At 40.6% G+C, this 20,492-nt stretch overlaps 1 protein-coding gene across 4 annotated transcripts in view; it reads left to right on the top strand.

Moving 5' to 3' along the window:
* Positions 1-20,492, top strand: part of PTPRK (protein tyrosine phosphatase receptor type K) — a 418,125-nt gene that overhangs the window by 85,541 nt on the left and 312,092 nt on the right. For all 4 annotated transcript variants that reach the window (XM_072855831.1, XM_072855828.1, XM_072855829.1 and 1 more), the window contains exon 2: positions 3,518-3,640. In XM_072855831.1, the coding sequence (XP_072711932.1) occupies positions 3,518-3,640 (123 nt within the window). The remainder of the gene's footprint in view (positions 1-3,517; positions 3,641-20,492) is intronic.

The following is a 20,492-nucleotide window of genomic DNA, read 5'->3' as shown; positions in this document are numbered from 1 at the left end:
GATGATAAATTGCAGGTTATACGTCAGCTGTAGCTAAAGGAACGTAAAGGGACAGTGGTGGGTACTGAAGTACCTTTTTATTGAGTTACAGGGGGAGGTTACAAATGGCTGAGTTGGAGGTTTCTAACTTGTTATTTGTAGGATATTAGCAGATTCTTGGCAAAATGTTGGACAGCAAATAGGACTATGTATTTGAGTTCAGCTGCTGAACCTCGCTGGAAGGTACTAAACATTCATCAAGCCCATCCCCTTCTTCCCTGAACAGTGCTGTCACATTATTGTGGAGCGTGGCACAGTAGCTGAGTTAGGGTACTAACAAGTCCTGACCTATGGTGTACTTCTGTCAGATGTGGTTTTATGTTTGAGTGGTTAAAGATTGATTTTAAAATGTATATAGTTTTGAACAAATGACTGGAAACAAAATAGATTACTGTAGGTTTCACCCACTCATCGTCTCTTCTCCTTGTGTTTTCCACACAGCATGTTACACTAGGTTTGTCTCTTAGTACCTAGAGTTACCAAAATAGCACGGAGGCAGTTGACTGTTAGAGAAGGGGAGATCCAAATGTGCTCATGCTTTAAGTCATAAGGAGTAGTTTGCAGGGGGTCTAAAATGCTTAGTCTGTCTCATCGTGTTGTACTGGATAAATCACTACAGCATTGGCTTTTACTTTGCTTGCCTTGAAATGTCATGATCTGTTGGTAAGAGGAGGTGGTGTGCTCCATGAGAGGAAGCCATTGGTTTAGGCAGTTGCTATAGGGTGGAATTCATAGTGGGTTGATAATCCGTCCTGATAAACTTTGATGAACAAAGTGCATACGATAAATGGACGTTTGCTTGTTCTATGGATGCAGCAGTGGTGTGCTACTCACAAGGAGGTTTGGATTGCTTGCTGTGTATTAACAGGTGCGTTGTTACTGCTAATCAGAACCCTGATAACTAAAATTAATAGTGGGTACAAAGACAAGCAATTAAGGACATTCATCTTCCAAATGAGTCTACAAGATTCATTGGTAGTTTAAATTTATATACTGAGGGCACTTAAACCATTAAAAAGGGTAATGGGTGCCCTGCAGGCATGTGCTTCAAAGCCATATGTCATTTTGGTGCTGGGACAGCAGACAGTGATAACTTCCCTTTAAGGGAAACTGCTATTCATTTATCAATTAAATGTTGAAGGAAATGTACATTTTTGCTGTAGAGTGATCATAGCAGTGTATTGTAAGTTAAATCAAAGACCAAGATTTATGTTCTAAGCCTTTCTGGCTTTATCATGATAGATGTTAATTAAAAAAGTCTCTTGGTGGTAATAGGGCGTTGGAGTTGAGACTTAAAGGCATAAAGGTTTCTTTGACACACAAATATTTCTCTTCTTGGGCCTTGCAGTCTTTGACAGTAACACTGATGGAGTAACCAACTTAGTACAGACTGTGAAATGTTGGGGCTTTTTTGTTGTTGTTGCTGTGCTTATGTTGTCACAGGGTAACATCTGAGAAGGTTTTGCTAACATGGAGCTGAATGTGAAGTTTTAAGGTTTTATGGTACGAGGATTTAGCAGTGTAGAGGTTTCTTTCCCTCCTGGTGTTATCCTTGCCATCCAAAGCACTGCTTAACAAGTGGTCCTAGGAGTGCCCTGGAATGAGTATCTGGCAGTGCTTTTTAGTGAAGTAGAATTAGCTAAAACTTAGATTGTTTTGTCATTTAGTCAAAATGACTAATACTTATGCAGAACTGTGGGAATTATTTGAGTTGTCGCTTATTGAAGATGAAGCAATCTCAGTTTGGGAAACAGTCTAGATTTTCTGATGAAATTTGGTAAAAGGGACTTCCCCTTCCCCAAATATGAACAGTGTTTTTTAGACTCTCTGCCTGTTATGTGACATTTGAATACTCCATTTTGGATAGGTAAAAAATATTTTTATCCTCAGTGTGGTAACATACATGCCCATTCCTCCTTCCCTTATTCTCTGGCCAGTCCTAGTTTCAGGCCAGAAATGAGCAGAAATGAGGGCAGAAATGAGCACAGACTGTAGTTCTTCATGGTCTTCATTGTCCCCCTCTTCCACTTCCATCCCATTTTCCTCCAGGGTGTAGTGTGGGCTGGTGAGAGCCTGGCAGGCATGGGAGGGTGTTCGCTGTTGATGGAGTGGTGGTGACTCATTGTATGGTGACACTAGAATTTACCATAATAAGGATTTTTTTGTTTGTTCTTGGGACCCGCAGTACTTGTCCCACATCTTGTATTCAAAAAGTCGGACAATGAAGTAATCATGAATGCTCCTCTTATTCTAGAGGTGTCTTCTTAGCAAGAGGAATTTTTGCTGTAATGACAGTTTTTGATTGGATTGATATGCCCTAACTACCGAGGACAGGGAGGAGAGGATGCAACAAATATCTCCCCTGATTTCCGAGAGTTGTTTATAATCTGATTCTTGAGTTCTTATATATCTTCTTTTTCTGGGTTAATAAATACTGCCTAAATAAAGATGAATGCACTGTGTTTTCTCTTTCACTCTCTCCTGGTCATGCCTTTTATTTTTGAGCAGGAGGAGCAAACTCAAGGACTGTGTACCATGAATGGAAAGAACTGATGCTGCAGAGTTGTTATGTGTGACATCTGTATTTTCTTGCATTTATGCTCTACTTTTTCTTCAACCAGGCTCTTTTGATTTCTTTAGTTCTTTATCAAACCTTGATCTCTTTCAGTGATCATCATGTTTTCTTCTCTCTTTTTTCCACAGCTTACTTAATTGCCTTGAGTGAAGAATGTAATAAAAAACTTACTGAATGAGACAGGGCAGACATTACTGTGTTACACAGGAATTTTTGTCGTGTCTGTGATCTTCCCCCCCCCCCATCTTTTACATTTCTCCCCTTCTTTCTCCCTGTCACTTCTCCTCACAACTTTTGTTGAAGGTTTACATATCCGTTGTTTGTGTGACCCTGGAAAAGCACTTTTAATTTGTGTTCTGTTATGCTAGATTGATTTAATAAAGCAAGATTATCCAATTCATTCTGCAGTAATTATTTCATTTCTAAGTAATTTTAATTATTTTGTCTGACTGCGTTTGTTTTGGGCACACTATTTATTCTTGTTGTCGGTGTTTGGACTACTTAGGCTTTCAGTGCATTGGAGTTGTTGATTTACACCTTTAGTTTTTGAACCTAGTCCATTATTTTCTGTTTCCCCCTTGTTTTGGATAGCCCTGTTGTTTTTTGTCATGCAGACGCTGGGCCTTGTTTCACTCGGGCTCAGTGACTCAGCCTGTGATCTCCTGCTCTGACAGAAGGTGCTCTTGGGGGAAATGGGTTGTGTGAAGCAGAGACATTTTAAAAAGAGAGAGGAACACTGATGGATGAGCAGCTTGTGGGTTTTAGCATTGCGCAGGCAAGCCTGTGAACGGTGCCACAGGCTGTGTGGACTCCATGGTTGTGGTGTGGCCAGGAGGAACACCTCTGCTTGACTCCTGGAAAATCTATGCTTTAAAATAAACTAATAACAAGTTTCTTCTCTAGGGGGATGTACGTTTGATGATGGTCCTGGACCCTGTGACTACCACCAAGACTTGTACGATGACTTCGACTGGGTACATGTCAGTGCTCAAGAGCCTCACTATTTGCCGCCCGAGATGCCTCAAGGTGAGAACCCCCCCCAGATACTGAAGGGATAAGTTTATCTATTAAGAAACTCAGAGCCGCACTGAATATGGCCTCAAGGCCATACTCTGTCATCTCCACTTTAAAATTGATAATCGAGGTAATAAAAAGAAACAAAAATAATAAATATAACAATTGGTAATTGAGAAACCTTTTTAGATGAAATCCCCCTTTAAAGTTGGAGGGGATAGGGCAGGGAGAAAGGAAGTCATAACTTCTTTATTCTGCATGGAATTCCTGTTGACTCGCAGTGAAATTCTGTGTCTTAAATGATGGCTAATGTATTGATTGAATTATTCAGGTATGCATTAGAAAAAATGGTGAAAAAAAAAGGATACATGCAAAACCCCATACACTGATTCCCCCCCCCCCCCCCCCCCCCCATCATCTGAAGGTAATCAGAAAAGCTTTGATTTATGGAAATATTACCATTGTTAATTACTATTTAGGACAGGTAATGAATAACTGAAGAGGTACAGCCTACATGACCTTGCCTGCTCACCTTTGATGAACAGCTTAATCGGCGCTTCCCAGACAGCATGATATGCTGAGAAAATGAAAGCATTTGAAATTCGGCTACATTTTCCAATTAATACTACATTAAGTAATTAATCATGCAGAGGAGGAAAAAAGGTCATGGCTATTTTATTTGTATCTAAAAGGTTTTGTGAACTGAGGTATGCGTGGAGAAAGAGTGGGAAGTGTTGCCACACAGAAGTAACCTAACCTCTGCACCATTCTTTTCCCTGCTTTTTATATGTTGTTGTGCATTATTAATGGTGGTTAGTGTATGTAATTTTACTTCTTAAGTAAAATTACACACATTACATACACATCACTAAAATTACATACACATATGAGTGACTCCTCCTGCTTTGGAGTCACTCATATGAGCAGCTGTTAGTAGGCCCCATATCTTACAAAATAGGTTAATTAAGCAACACTTTGTTTAATGGACTGCTTGGTGCTTCAAGTTTGCATATGGAAGAGTAAATTTAAGCCCTGAAGCATCAGCATTCATGATGCTGATGGTCTTGTATTAACAAATTCAAAATAATATCTCCTCTAGGAAGGCAGAAATTAGTTACTTTTCAGTTTGCATTTTTCAGAGTCTACATGGCTTGTTAAAATGATGGAGGTATTTTAATTGTGATAGAAGCACCATTTTGTAAAAAATTTGGTATTCTCCAACTTCAGGCACACCTTGTATAGGAAGAAAGAAATTTGAGGAATTGTATTTTGAATGAATCTAAATGACAAGATAGCTGCTGCTTGCTTCTCCCAAATAACATACCTGTCATCCTTAGACAGTTTTCAGAGTTAAATGACACAGTGCTCTCTGACTTTGGTACCTGATTTCTGTTCAGTTCTGCTACAGACCCTTTTCCTCTGAGTGTAGCACTTGGACTCTTCTGGAGGAAGTTCTTTTTTCACATCTGTATGTGAAATTGTGGCTGCTCAATAAAATCTAGCAGAATAAAGGAATGTTTCAGAGATAGTCCAAAATAGATACAGAAGAAGCTCTGATTATTATTTTCTTCCTCTGGTTAGGATTCTACACTTCTTGGACCACTGCTTAAAAGTTTGATGTTTGGTAACTGAGATCCAGACTAAAAGTGAGCAGTCTCATCTGATGAACTGCCCTTAAGAAGTTCACAGTCTTCAGATTCTGAAGATCTATGCTGTATCTAAATATTTAAGCTCTTTTGTGTTTGAAATAGCACAATTTAAAATTAAGTCTAAGAAGGTAACACAGTTCTAAAACGAGCGCTGAATTCCTCCGGTGGGTCTGCAGGAAATGGAGGAGCAAGAGGTTCAAGCAAAAGCAGAAGGGAAATAACTGTGTGCAATCATCTGCCGTACAGTTTTTTAACATTGCTGACCCTGCCTGATTACTGTTGAAAGTGTAAGTTAGAAAGCAGTCCACTGCTCGTGAAGTTATCCAAGTAGAATAAGATGTGGTAATGAAGGTATAGGTAAAATTAAACTACGGGTGTTTTCACTTTGAAAAATGCTGGGTTTTCTAAACTGTAGAAGCCAGGGATCTGCTAGGGACCAGAGTCAGCCCACTTTTTCCTGTTCAGTCAGAGAATGAGAGGAGAGAAGAGGTGCCCAGAAAAGCTGAGCAGCGCAGAAACTGAAGTGCTAGGGACTGTTTTCTCTCCATCTCTTCTTCTCAGGCTCTATAATCCTTCAGCTAGGCACAAAGCTCCTTAATGCATGGGTTGACATCCTCTTTGGAGCCCTCGTCTCTTACATCTCTCTGTAATCCAATACAATGTCCTGGCCTTGGCCTTAGCAAGGGAAATACATATTCCAGTACAGCTTTGTCTCAGAAGGAGCACTGTTTCACCAGTATGTTAAAAACATAATACCCTTACGGTGAGTAGGCAGCTTTCAAGGCTCTAACTTTACCAGATGCACCCAGAACCATTGTAGTCATAAAGGATTATACTCAATTTTTAAATGTCAATTTTTAGTCTTCAGTAGCTTCAGAAAGTCTTATTAAAAAAAAAACAAAACACAAAAAACAACCCCCCCCCCCCCCCCAAATAAAAATAGAGAAAAGGGCATGTAAAAAATAGGAAAAAGGAAAAATTCGACAATTGAGTTCATGTTTTAATTCAAGGGAGGGGTTTAACTCAATGTTGTGCTTTGGAGGAGGATAAACATTGGGAAATTTCAGACCTAATGGCACATGCTTCAGACTGCTGTGAAAACGTGAAAACTTGCCCTAATGGAAAGCATTTTGCAGGTATAGCAATAGTAAACACTATTGGTAAGGCAAGTGTAATTACCTCTGAGTAATTAATGCAACTTCAGAATTTTTTTTATACTGACCTACATTGTATTTCTCAAAGTCTGAGCAAAGGCAAAAGCCACTTATATTCTGTTATGGGAAAAATAAATGCAGTACATAATGATTAATTTTGAAATAAAGTGAACACTTAGAACAGGTGCTTGTGTACAGCTTTAAATACCAACTTGTAAATTGTTTGAACTGCAGCTTACACGGTAAAACCTCTGGATTACTTATTAAAACCTTGGAAAGCACCTGATGTCCAACATTAGGTTTCTAAGAGCATGTAAAAGCAACTGTGCTAGATCAAGCCAAAGGTCTGCTGGTTTTGAGAGTAGCCATTAGCAGTTGACTTGGGAAGAATGCAGAGGTAGGACAAATGGGTGATGATCATGCCCTGAATGCTCTCCTGGTTTCCAGCTGTTTGGCATTTAGGAATTTCCTCAACTAGAAATGGTCTTTATTCGTTATGTTCTCAATGAATTCATGTTTTTGCCCTGTCAGCTTTGTATTACTGTCTGTGGGCTCCTTGAAGCCTTCTAGTATCTGCTACATCCTACAACAGAGTGCCAGCTTTTATTACAAATCATGGGAAGACACAGCTGCTCTTACTTATTTTGAACTTGCACATGACTTCTGTTTGATACATGTTGGCCTCTTGTACAGAAAGTGAGCAAAGCTGATTCCTAATCGCCTTCTCCAACCCATTCATTTTTTTAAAACACCTTTTATTTAAGGGTATATTCACAAGCACCCTTCTTGTGAAATCGTTCTAGGTTGAATGGTCCAGGACTATTGAGTTGTTCCTTACGTAGAAATGGTTCCACAACTGTGGATTTGCATTTTGTGTGAGGCAAGGTTGGTAACCAAGTGTTATATTTTTGTAGACATGATGACAAAAATGAAGTATTTACCTGATGGCCTTTGTACCTCTGAAGAAAGACATCTTCTATATGTTGAAGCAAACCCTTTAGAGCATGCATTGTGTTTTCAGGTGTATGATTTTTATACATTATACTATACAAGATAGGAATTAGAGAGTGCTATTAAGATGAAATCCAATTTTGGCTATGGATTTTTTCCAGTTATTTTAGAGGACTATTCACTGTGTGCGAATAACTGTGTTTTCCAAAAGACTTAAAGTAAATAATAGTGTTTTCTTATATCACTGGGGATCTGCAAAGGGGTGGTTTTGTCCATATTAATTATACATTTACTGATGTTTTTACCCTTAGATAGAGAAGATAGTTTATTTACCATGTTTGATTTGCCTGTTTACAGCAGCATTATTCTGAGGCTATGCAGGGTCAGGGCATGAGAGCCTGTAATGGGCTGCGTGACGGGGAGCCACTTAATGAAGGGTGTTTTTAATGTAAGGGCTATTACCCTCCTGGATACAAATGCAATTTGAAGAATGTCTAAATTATAGTGGACAATAGTGACGTGCTGAGATGGACATCTTGTTTCCTATCTCTCAGATGGATAATGTGCCCGGATTGGATATGTGCTAATTTTTTTGATTGGTTTTCTGGAAATCTGAGGAAAATAAATTAACGGTAGTTGGGGAAGTCCTTAGTTGCACTTGTCATCTAGCATGACTAAAGGAGAACACATCGAATCTCTAAAGATGTTCCTTAGTATTAGAGTATTTCACAAATGCAAACTTTATTTTTTACAGTGAAGAGTATTGCAGAAATCAGTTTTTTCCTTTGCAGAAATTACATATGACCTTACATGTTGCCCCATTGTAAAGAATAAAACTAAATTCACTACTCTGGGGAAAAAAAGGAAAAGAAACGAAACAGTCCTGAAAAGTAAAACATTACATATTCCGGTTTAGGCTGATGTTTTGGGGTTCCTGGTGGAAGACTGCACAGTTATTTCAGAATAGAGAACATACATGGTGAAAGGCAATGGAGATGGGAGGAAGTGTGTTGACAAGAAAATTTAGGCCATGCTTTCATGGTAGTTTCTTTTGTATGGGTTTTAGGCAGAATATCTCTGTCTGTTCATTCCCCTGTGCCGTCATTCCCAGAGGTATTCTCACGTTGCTGCCTCCTCCCAGTTGCTCTGATGTGCATGTGGTTGTGAACCAGTATGGACTGAAAATAATAACCTGGGGAAAAAAAAAGTATGTAGTATGGGTCAGTTTGTTAACCCAGTTCATTGTGCAGCTGTACAAAGAGTTGTTACACTGGTGCAGCTGATGAGGACCATGGGAGCTGGTGGCGTGGGTGGGTACAGGGGTTGTATAAACCTCTGGGGCACCTGAAAGAAATATGAAAATTATACCCTTAGATTTGCGTGCAACTTTAATTTTCCTGTACAAATAGTGTTGAGTATTTGTTACGATCTGGAAGGTCAGTTGTGCGCTATTTAAGTTCTGCCTTGTACAGAAAGGAAATAGCTTTTGTTTCACCTGCATGACCCAAAATGAATTTCAGCACAGGACCAACGCAAGTGTTTATGAAGTGTATAAATGAGAGAGGGGAGCCAGAAGGTCATGAAATTTGTGTTTTAATATAGATTTCATATGAATGTGGCTCAGGAAGGAAAGCTGTAATGTAGAGGTCATATAGATGAGACTTTTGGCCTTTTACTTCACTTAAATGTGAATTTTTCTCCTGTAGAAATGAAACCACCAACCCATGAATAAATTTAAATTATGGGGATGTGAATAGGTACAGTCAGACAAAAGTTAACCAGGAAGCAGTGTGTCTGGTGAGAGCTGGGCGTTTCTTGAGGTGTTCATTGGCAAATGCAATTCGGGAAGGTAGGGGTTTTAAAGTTTGATCATTGAAAGCTTATCTGGGTCATTACATTATGAAATAAATTGTAAAAGCTTGGATCTGTGTTGAGGCTGCTAAGAAATTCTGGTTGTCTCTCCTCCTTTTACATTTCTTTATGTGATGGCATAGATAGGTTTTATTTAAAGTGACCAAGAGAATTTTTTTTTCTTCCCTACATACTTCAGTCTTCCTACACTCCTTGGCCCCAAAAGTTGACTGTGATACTTGTTTCCTGTTTAACTTGTCAATATACTACAGAGCTGAATTCATCTGAAGTACTTCCTTGATCAGAAAAACATATTTTTACTGCTTTTTTTTATTCAGTAAGCCTTGTGGCTGGTTTCTTGTCTGTATTATTTGTTAGTAGCATCTTTAACAGAAATAAGCCTACCTCGTTAGTGCAGTGCAATTAATGTCTACTAAAGAACACCGGTAAACATCCTGATCCTATTTGGCTTGCTCAGTACAGTGGATTAATCAATCTATTGACTAATTTCAAGGGTTCCCTGTTGTTCTCAAGCACACTTCACTTGGTATAAAGTGAAGAGAGGAGGGGTGCAGGGAAGGCTTTATAGATACTACACAGTGTAGTGATGCTTTTGTACATTTAGATAAGACATTTTTTTATCAGGAAATCTAGATGCGGGATTAGGAAAAGTAAGGTTTTTGTAGTAATAGAAATGACTTTCACATATAAGTAACATATATGTGTCGGTTTTTCATTCATTGACATGGATGGATTTATTCTAGTTCCTTTGGGTAGTGAAAGACAGAACATTTAAAAAAAGATTACTTGCTGTATTTGCACAAAATATACTTCACCTTCAAGGCCAGCTGCTATATCTATTCATGTACAGTGATATTTGGTTGGTTGTGTTTTTTCTTTTTTTTCTTCTTTAAAGTTATGATACTATTTTGTTCAGCCATACCTCTTCAATGCAATATGGATTTTCAAAAAGCTCATTTGTTCTTGAATAGTTTATCTTTTTACTTGCTTGTATGTGTCAAATGCGTGTATTTTACTGTTATCAATTAAGTTTTAGAAAATCTGTCAGATTGTTATTTTGAGTATAGTGAAACCAAACTCCAGTGAAAGCTACATAAAATGCTGCCTTCTGAGAAACTGATCTTTCTCTTTCTTCGTTTCTCCTTTTTTTCCTAGTTTAGTATTTGAAGAATATTAGTTTATTTCTCTGAATCTGGAGTAATAAATTGAAGCAAGGGGAGAAATCTGTTTGCTACAGATAGAGTTGCAAAGTAGTAGGTTGATCTTGGGCAAATCTACCTTTGCCATGCTGGTACCAAAAATTACTAAAATTACCATGCGCCGGTGCTATCACAGCATTCATGATTGTATTCTTGCTTGTGACACAGCCTTCTACTGCATGATGCAGCTTTCTAGCTCCTCGTATCTGTATCACAAGAAGTTCAAATGGCATTGGCCATCACTGCAGCACTGTCGGGGCAGGGAGAAACAATAAGTTCTGGTCAACGTTTACTACCGTTAATCAGGAGCATGGGCTGTAAGTGGAGGCGTTTCATTACTATATGAAGTCAGCTGCTGCTTGGGGAACTATGAATGTCAGTAAGAGGAATTACCTGAAGCTGCTATTTTGGTAGCATTGTGGAGGCTGAACAAAAAGCAAAATGGTACTGTGCTAGCCTTTCAGAGTTGCAGGGAAAACAGGGTTTGAATAGCACCTTGGTAGCTTGGAAGGTGTTCCAGATTATTTGAGGCATTTAGTGTTCAGAGTGTGCAAGGCTGGAAGCCTGCAGCACAGCTGTGAGGAGTAGCGCTTTTTTGATTTCTCACCGATTCTCTGCATGGAGAGGAGCAAGCCAGCCCTGCTTCCGAGTACTGTATCTGCCTGTTGTGCCATTGTCCTACCGTTATTTTCTCTCTCAGCCTGCTTGTATATATATTTATAGATTTTTTAAAAAAATTTTTTTAATTTTTTTTCTTTCTCCTGAAGGTAACAGTAGTTTGCTTTGCCTTCAAATTTTCTGGCTATCTTGGAGTGTAGTGGAGGGACAGACCTGAGCTAACATACTGCTGCCTCTCACGTGGCTTCATTTGGCTCAGAGCACGGGCACAGTTCACTCGCTCCTGTCCGCAGAGCATGGCATGGGCTCAGCACATCTGGTGATTTTGTACTCTCTGGCACCCTTTGGCTGGACCCTTTTACAGAAAAGATAAAAGAACTTACTTTGTGTTTATATGGCTGCTTCAATTTGCTGTAAGTGTAGGTGGCTGCCTGCCTCCCCTTCCCTTCCTTGCGCAGGTTTCTGGCTGCTCTGATGTTTCTGTAGGTTGCCCTGACTGGAAACCTTATTGCTCTGCCTTCCACTCCCACGCACCTGTGTGCAATTTTTAGCAGTCCAATGAATGCCAGATCCAAGCAACAATATAACTATAGGCTGTCCTGTTGGAGTTGTAGAAGAAGCCAGGTTGGAAGTAGGGGAAAGTAGTAAAATAACTTTACTTACGTAGAAGAGGGAAAAGAAAAACCGGCCTTGGGAACTATTTGGGGGAGGGAGTGAAGGAATAACACCATGGTGTATGAAAAAGAATGGTGTTAAGACACGATGGAAAAAAGCCTTATAATGGAATGAGTAATGTACAGTGGTTGCTAATGCAGACTTATTTCTGAAGCACTAAGCTTCAGAAATACCATGTACAAGCAGTGGTCAAGGTGCTGTAGTAACCCTCTGTGCATAAGTACCTCACTATCTGAGACACTATCTCCTCTTCCTCGTGCTAACTTCTCACTTTTTGTGACATCAGAGACAAAGCCTCTTAGAAGTGGAAGTGAAGCGGTGAGCTACTTTGAATTCATGGCACAGTAAGGGCATTCCCAATCCCACTTTTAATACAGGACCTATTATGCAACTGGAAACTAATACCTGAATTACTGATATATCTATAACCCCCGCAATGACAACCCCAACAACAGAAGAATCAATGCCTGTAAAAACAAAAAAACCTTAAAGTAAGATGAGGTTACATTCAGGAAGCAGCATAATACCAACAAAACAAAGGGAAGCGATGCTTTCCTCCACATTTTTTCATGTACGGTGCCTGAAATTTTCCTGTTTGCTTAAATATTGATTTCTGAGCTCTAACCCTTTTGCTGCTCAGTATGTAATTTATGTTCCCTTGTTGTGCTTTTGCTACAAGTCTGTGCTGATGCAGTAATCATTGATATTGGTTAATAGTGACAAAAGCTGCAGTACTGTATTTTTTACAGAACAGATTTTGAATCAACTGAGAAGATTTAAACATTTTTTCTTAGGTCATAGTGAACTAATGAAAAAAGTTATTCAGGAAACAATGAGATTTTTAATTTGGGCATTTCTATCATTACTTGTACAGATACTTGTTCAAATTGCTATTATCAAGCTAATTATGATCAGCAAGGCTTTTAAAATAATTTTTTAAAATCTTTTTCTCCCCCCCCCCGATTATTTTGTTGTCTTTCCCACCTTTCTATATAAAGATACTTTGAAAAGGCAAATCCTTCATATTGGGGGTCACACAAACCTCTTTTTCACATATGCAGGCTGTGAAGAGGCAATTGCTTAGGTGGATATGTTAGGGAAGGAGCAGGTTTATGGCCGGTATGGGAACAGATTCAGTTGTGTTGCCTTGCCTCATATGTGATGTTTGTGTTTGTTTCTGAATCTTGCTTAATCATTAGCATAGGTAATGTCACTGCCACGGATACAGCAACATCCAAAGCTTCCTTCCTTTCTTCCCATCTCCTCCTAGACTTGAAAGTGTAACCTCCTTTAAATATGTTTTAGTGTGGATTACAGAATATTGTTCAGAAATTAAATCCGTGAAGAACATAACCCAGTAGAAAAAATAGTACGTTTAAAATGCAGTGCATTTTTTCATTCCAAAATGTGTTGCTTCTGTCCAAAGGTGGGTGGATTTTAATCAGATTTAAACTGTAGTTAAAATTAGCAAGCAAGAAAACTTGAATTAGATCATACATTTTTAACTTTGATTTGCATTTTACATAGTGTCTGTGATGGAGGAAAAAGTAATGTTTTTTTCGCTCCTGTACCCTCCCTCTTAAAGGACTCTTTAGAGACTCTTTGAGAAGCCATTCACCAGAGCTGTCAGCCATGTCACAGACTCAGATGGCCTAGCTATCAAAAGTTACGTGGCCCTCTGGTGAGGGTGATGACTGTGTTTTGTAATACTTGGTGAGAAGCTGAGTTTTCTTGGAGGTGTTTGAAACCCCAAACTCCTCCTTTCCTAAGGGGATATGAATGGGAGTACATGTTGTAGGGTGGTCCAGCACTTGCATCTGTCCAAAGAGAGATGATGGGTGTTTTACGGGGCAGCCAGTGTGTGATTTGGGAAGGGATATGCACCTCCTCCCATCCTCTCTTTTCAGTTCGTATACTCACAGTGCCACCTTGGTTTATTCCCACTTCTGTACAAGAGTTTGAGCCCTTTTTGTTATTGACATAGCACACATGCTGGTTTCTTCAGGGCCTGTTGTTGGAGCAAGCAATCGAGTTTCTTCTGAGAAGAAACCTGAATCTAAGTGCTGAGAACTTTCTCTGGTGTTTAGGTAGTGGCCACGTTGCCTCAAGTCTACTGCTCCCCAAATGAGGCAATCTTCTAATGCTATTGCAGCTGTGCTTGTGTCCCAAAGTGTCTCCTTACGTCCTGCAGTTTACAATGTATGTGCTATGCCTGAGGCGTTATGCTATAAAGGCATATTTCGGGTGGATGCAGAATATCCCTTTTATTATTTCCGATAGACGTCATGTGGACAGTGGTTGTCAGCAGGACTCCAGAGGAGAGCTGGGCCAGGTATGATGAGGTGTAGGTGTGAGCCAGGTATGAGCCTGTCTTCTCCAGAGGGTGATGAGCTTGGCCTACATGGACAAAGCTAGCTGTCGCTAGTTAGCTTGGAGGCTAAGGTTCACTCCCCACGCCATCCACAATGGCAGGATGGACACAGCGATGCACTTCCCAGGTCAAGTTCTCGAAGTATAAGCAGAAAGAACAGAGGTTCCTGGTAGGTCTTGACATAGATTGCTTGTAGCAGAGTCTGTGCATCAGTAGAAGAGTATACAGCAGACAAATATCCTACCAGACAGCTATGAAAACGCCAGTCTACTCTTTCACTGAATGCTTTAAACCTGTCCTACCAGATCTGGAAAAAACCTGCCGGGTATCAGGACCTTACTTTGTCTGGGGAGGTATGATTAAGAAATACTCTGGACTAATAAAAGCACAAGGGCGCGATTCCTTTCCTTTTTTGCTATTTTATTTTTTTTGGTGCACTTTTGGTTTTGCTCTTTATTTCATGGAGGGAAGATGCATTTAGCTCTTACTTTGTTTCAGAGGAAATGACTTTTAAAGCTCTCAGTCTATTCTACAGTATAAAATCACAGCTTCAGAAAAAAAGGATAAAAGTGCAGAACTTACAGGTACACTTAACAGTGTACAATGCTGGACTATCCAGAGGTACCCCAGCTCACCTTATGTTCCTGAGGTAGGAGAGGTAGTCCAGCTTTCTACCTGTTACTGAGTTAACTTGCTTGTATGCTGCACTGCGGCAGCTGTACTGGTTCAGGGACACGTGTATTGCACAGCACTGGGAAGACGTGCTCGTGTTCATGCATCTAATACATTGTGGAACCATGTATGCACCAAAATGGTGATTACCAAGGGATTTGTGAGTACTTTGTCAATGCTTCAGTATTTTGCAGTTTAAAAAAAAAACACAACAAAACACCACCACAACAAAACCAAATAAAAACTTCCTCCTCCTCTTTTGTCTTTTTAAAGAGCAGCTGTCAGGATATAGCAGCTATTTACTCTATTTTGGATCAAACCAATTTTAACTCCCTTGAGGAAGAAAACCTAGCCACGTATAAACACAAATCAGGCATACTGTATACTATTTTAGAGAAAGTCAACAAACAGTATGAACTCAGCATTTCTGTTGTGCTCTTGGTTTCTTTTAATTAATTCCCATGAATGAGGGATCAGCAAGCACATGGCATCCAAACAGAAGAAACTGTTGTTATTAACTTTTCCTCTTCGGTGTAGCCGATGTCTGCTGTCCCAGCCTTTACCTTCCATTGGCTTCTCCCACTGTGTGTGTGTTTGTGACAGGCTTATGGATTGCTTTGAGATCTTCAAACTTGTGGACTTTCTTAAAAGAAATAAAGAACACATGCAGCTGAGTGGCATCTGCAGTGCCAGTAGCAAGTGTCCCTTGCGCAGGCAGTAGAGATGGCTTCCCGTGCTCTTTGTGCCTGTTGGTTACAGTGACTTGGGAGCAAGTTGCTTAGGCTCCAAGTTTTGTAGGCAGGCTCTTAGCACTTTCCCTCTGACTGGCAGTAACAGCTCTGTTTTCTAATTAGATTGCAGTTGCATGTAGATATTAAGCCAATATAAGTTTCCTGTTAGGCTGCAGCTTCACAGGTCACAGTGAGCTGGCCTAATACCTTACTGTTGCAGAAGAGGGATTATTCTGCTCCTCTTTACTTCCTCTCCTCCTCTGCCTTCATGCTTCAGCTAGCTTCCCTAGCTGGCTTTACTCATCAGAGCTCACTGAGAGCTGATATAACTCTTTATCCCAGAGAAAATGTGGTTGTTTTTCAGGATTCGGCTGGCTTAGTGAGTTGAGTTGACTCATGGAAAGGTCTGACAAGAATCGGAGCCAGCAGCACAAGGGAAGGAAGGAGCTGGAAGGAGGAGAGGCATAAAAACGAGAGGAGAGGCAGGCAGAGAGTTGTTAGGTCGTGCCACCTGTAAGCAGTAAACAGCAGCTTATGTTTCAAGTTTCATGGAAAAAATAATCTAATTTCCACCCTGTCAGCCCCAGGTTTTTCATTGCATGGTCCTGCCAGCGCCCTTGTATAGGATCTTGTGTGAAACCGAGGGATGAGTCCATTCATCTTGTTAATCAGACAATGGCCATATGAATTTGTGTGTTAAGTGCCCTCTCCAAATATGGAGAACCATGTAAGTAGCTGCTTTGGAGGTTTCAGTCAAGTATATAGTCCAGATGGCTTGAGTGTATTGATAGCACATTGTTGCAAAACATTCTCAACTGGACTTCATTAAGTGTATAAGGAAGATGGGGTTATCATGAGTGAAAAAGTGATGGGTTACCTAGGAGCAGGTGACTGCACAGAGAGAACTGCTGCATCAAGCAAATGCAACCTACTCAATGAAAGTGTCAGTGTACCCTAGCTTAAAAAAATCATGGGCGAAAACGTACAAGGAACTTTTTAGGCAAAAAATCAGATGATTCCCTCTAGAATAAATAAATTCTGCAATCATAGTAGATCAGCTGATCTACTATGAAAAGAAAAAAACCTTCTTAAAATTACCATGTAAACTTACTTACATTTGTATAAAATTCATGTTACTCATAATATACACAACTTAATTTACATACATAATTTATATTTAGATAAAATTATATTCATGTAATATTCATGTAGAATTTATATAAAGATTTTGATTAAGGAGAGTGAAAAGCAAAGCCACAAAACAGTAGATAGTTTATGGGTAAGGATCAGAGGATAAATCAGCACAGGTGATATTACAGTGAGTGTCTGCTACAGCCTATCAAGAACAGGACATAGACGAAGCCCTCTTTATGCAGCTGGTGGAAGCCTCACAATCACAGACTCAGTCACAAACAAGGAAGAACTGTTGGAGTATGGTTGAGGGCAACCTCAGCTGGAATGATCATGAGTCTTGAGTTTAAGATCCTGAGAGGAGTCACCAAGATGAACAGCAGAATTACAACCTTGGACTTTTGAAGAGCAGATTTTGACCTGTTCAGGGACTTGCTTGGCAGGATCCCATTGGGAGGTGCCTTGAAGGGCAAAGGGGCCCAGGAGAGCTGGTTGATCAAGGACAGCCTCTCAGAGCACAGGGATGGACTGTTGTCTTGTGCAGAGTTGAGCAAGCATGGCGGAAAGCCATCTTGGATGAACATGGTGATTCTAACGGAGCCCGAGAACAAAAAGAAAGTGCACAGAGACAGAAGCAGGGGCAGGCTACTTAGGAGGATAGGGAGACATTGCCTGCTTATGTAGGGATGGAGTCAGGAAAGCCAAAGCTCATCTGGAGTTGAAGCTAGCAAGGCAGGTGGAGGGCAACAAGAAAGATTTCATCCGTAAGTACATTTGCAGCAAGAGGGAGGCTAAGAAGAGTGTGGGCCCATTGCTCAGTGAGATTGAGGACCTAGTGACAAGGGAAAAGTGGATGTACTTGATGCCTTCTTTGCCTGAGTTTTCACAGGTAAGGCTTATCCCCAAACCTGGCAGAGTCTGTGGGAGTGAGGCTTCAAGTGCAGGAGAGGAGGATAGAGTTAGGGATCACTTAACCACTTGGACATGCACAAGTCTGTAGGACCAGCTGGGATGCATCCAAGAGCTGGCTGATGTCGATGCGAGGCCTCTCTTTGTTATCTTCAAAAGGTCATGGCACTTGGGGGAGGCTTCTCAGGACTGGAAAAAGGCAAGTAGCACACCCATCCTCGAGATGGCTGAGAAGAAAGATACGGGGAAATACAGACTGGTCTGTAGCCTTCCCCTGGGAAGATGATGGAGCAGATCATTATAGAAGCCATTTCCAAACACATGAAGGACAAGAAAGGGGTTGGTGGGAGCAGCCAACATGAGTTTGAAAAGGGTGAATCATACCTGATCAGCCTCACTGCTTTTTATGATACGAGGTGCTGTGGACAATGGAAAGGCAGTGTGTGTCGTATACCTTGGCTTTAGCTAGGCCTTTGATACAGTCTCTCATAGTTTTACTTATCACTGAATTGGTGAGATATGGGCTCTGCAAGTAGATGATGAGTGGAAAATTGGCTAGACTCCCAGACTCAAAGTTGTGATCAGGGGTGCAAAGTTCTGCTGGTGGTCAGTTTAATGTCTTCAGTATGCTGGAGGGCAGAGCTGTATTTGGAGAGTCATGGGCAGGTTGCAGAAATGACAGGTTGTAGAAATGGACTGACGGGAACTTCATGAAGTTTAACAAAGGGAGATGCAAAGTCCTGGCCCTGGGGAGGGTCAGCAAGCTCATGCACCAGCCCACGCTGGGGCTGGCCAGCTGGAAGGTAGCTTTGCAGAACCTGGAGGTACTGGTGGACCATGAGCCAGCAATGCATCTTTGCAACAAAAGTGGCTAACAGCCCCTTGGGCTGCAGTAGGCAGCAGGTAATCCTTCCCCTCTGCTCACAACTGGTGAGATACATCTGGAGGGCTGTGTCTGGTTCTGGGCTCCCCAGTACGAGAGGGGCATGGACATACTGGAGTGAGTCCAGCAAAGGACTACCAAGCTGGTCAGGGACTGGAGCACAAGACATCTAAGGAGAGGCTGAGAGCTGGGCCTGTTCAGCCTGGAGAAGAGAAGGCTCAGGGGAGGCCTTGTTTGTTGTCCAGAACTGGCTGATCAGAAGATACAGAAAAGGTGGAGCCATACTCTTTTCTCACAGTGATAGGATGAGAAGCAGTGGACGCAAGTTGGAATATGGGAAATTCTGGTTAGATACTAGGAAATATTTTTTACCATCAGAGTGGTCAAATACTGGAGCAGGTGCCTAGAGATGGTGTGGGATCTTCAGCCTTGGAGGTGTTAGACGTGATATGCTGGCTGTAGTTTAGCCTGATTTGAGCATTAGGTTGGATTAGAATGATCTCCAAAGGTCCCTTCCAACCTGAACCAGTCTGTGACTGCGTGAAAGCAGGTATATGAGGATGCTGATTAAGAATGAATATAAATCAATGATTAGAAAATGAAGACGATGAAAATTAAACAGGAAAAATAGACTAGTGAGTTGAAGAAAATAGAAGGAAAATGATGTGGGTTTCTGGCTGCCACAAATCGGTATTAGGCAGTGGTAGTACAGATCTGAGTGAGCTGAGAGTTCTGCTCAGGAATAGGCAGGGTGCAACACTCCTTACTCAGGTAATAACATACTTCCTTCTCCCACTGTTAATTGGGGTGTCATATGGTAATTGCTGAAAAATAAATACATGTTAAATCTGTAGAATGATATAATTTGCATGCAGGACCCTTTGAATCAAACCTTTGATTCAAGATTTTTCCAAGCCATTGATACTACTTTTTTAAGATGAGCTAGATTTTTTAAAAAAGGCTGTAGATTATTCCAAGTTTTTGTGCTTTTCTTTTTAAAATCTGATTGTGAGCTTGTTGATGTGATGTTGTCATTGTATGAGCTAGGATTTTTTTGAAGACTAGAAATGAAGCAAAACTTTTGGGGCCATTTAAAATAATCTCTTTGGGAGACAGTTGATATGATACTGTCGGCAGAGCAGTATCATGGGATGAATGAGGCTTAAAGGTGGTAGCATAAATAGATTTTTTTTTTTTTTTTTTAAATTAAGGTAGTGTTTTATTCAGAGTATACTTTGTTTTGGTACCTGTGTTCAGTCAGCCATTTATGACTAAATGTGTTTGTGGGACTGGGGCTTGAAAAGCAATGGCTTAAAAGATCTTGGAGGTCACGGCAGTTTTACAGCCAGGTATGGATGTAAGTACAGTTGGAGTATAAATTGTTGGTGGGCAGATGCAATTGTATCTGTAGTGAGCATTTGCCATTGCGATATTGCCCATTTCAAAACCAGCTGCTGACAAATGGGAAAGAACAGAGAACGGAGCAGTGAGCAAGGTTAAGGATTCAGAAAGTGCCTCTCGGTGAGACTGAAGAGTGACAGTCTCTTCAGTTGATCTGAAAGAAATTACGGCTCTTGTGAGGATGGCCAGAAAGTGGCTGCATGAGGAAAAGGTTTAATTGGTGATAGCTATTTAACCCAGCCAACAAAGATCTCGTAGTATCTAGTGATTGTACGCAGAAGTGATACAAATTCTTCTCAGCCCTATTTTAAACACTTCTTTCTCCAGTGAGGGAAGTTAATATTAAAACAATTTCGGTTAGTTTAGATTTTTTTGTTGCTTGTTTTGTCACTTCTTAGTTTTCAGTGACTCTAATTGGCCTATTTCAGATCTTGTTTTTGTAGCTTGTTTGTGTATTTATTCGTTTCCACATGTGCAATTCAAAACCAGAACTACGTGTTCAGTCTGAAGTGGAGAAGTGATTGCATGGATGTGTGCTATGAAGGTGCAAAATGAGTAATGAGCTGGAACGCAAAACCCTGAAGGCAGCTAGGCCTATCCTTGTCTGTCTTGGGAAGATTTTAGTTTATTCAGTTTCCAGGAAGTTGC

Source organism: Ciconia boyciana, chromosome 3 (assembly GCF_034638445.1).
Source record: "Ciconia boyciana chromosome 3, ASM3463844v1, whole genome shotgun sequence".
Classification (NCBI taxonomy): Eukaryota; Metazoa; Chordata; class Aves; order Ciconiiformes; family Ciconiidae; genus Ciconia; species Ciconia boyciana.
This window is presented reverse-complemented; position numbering and strand designations above follow the sequence as displayed.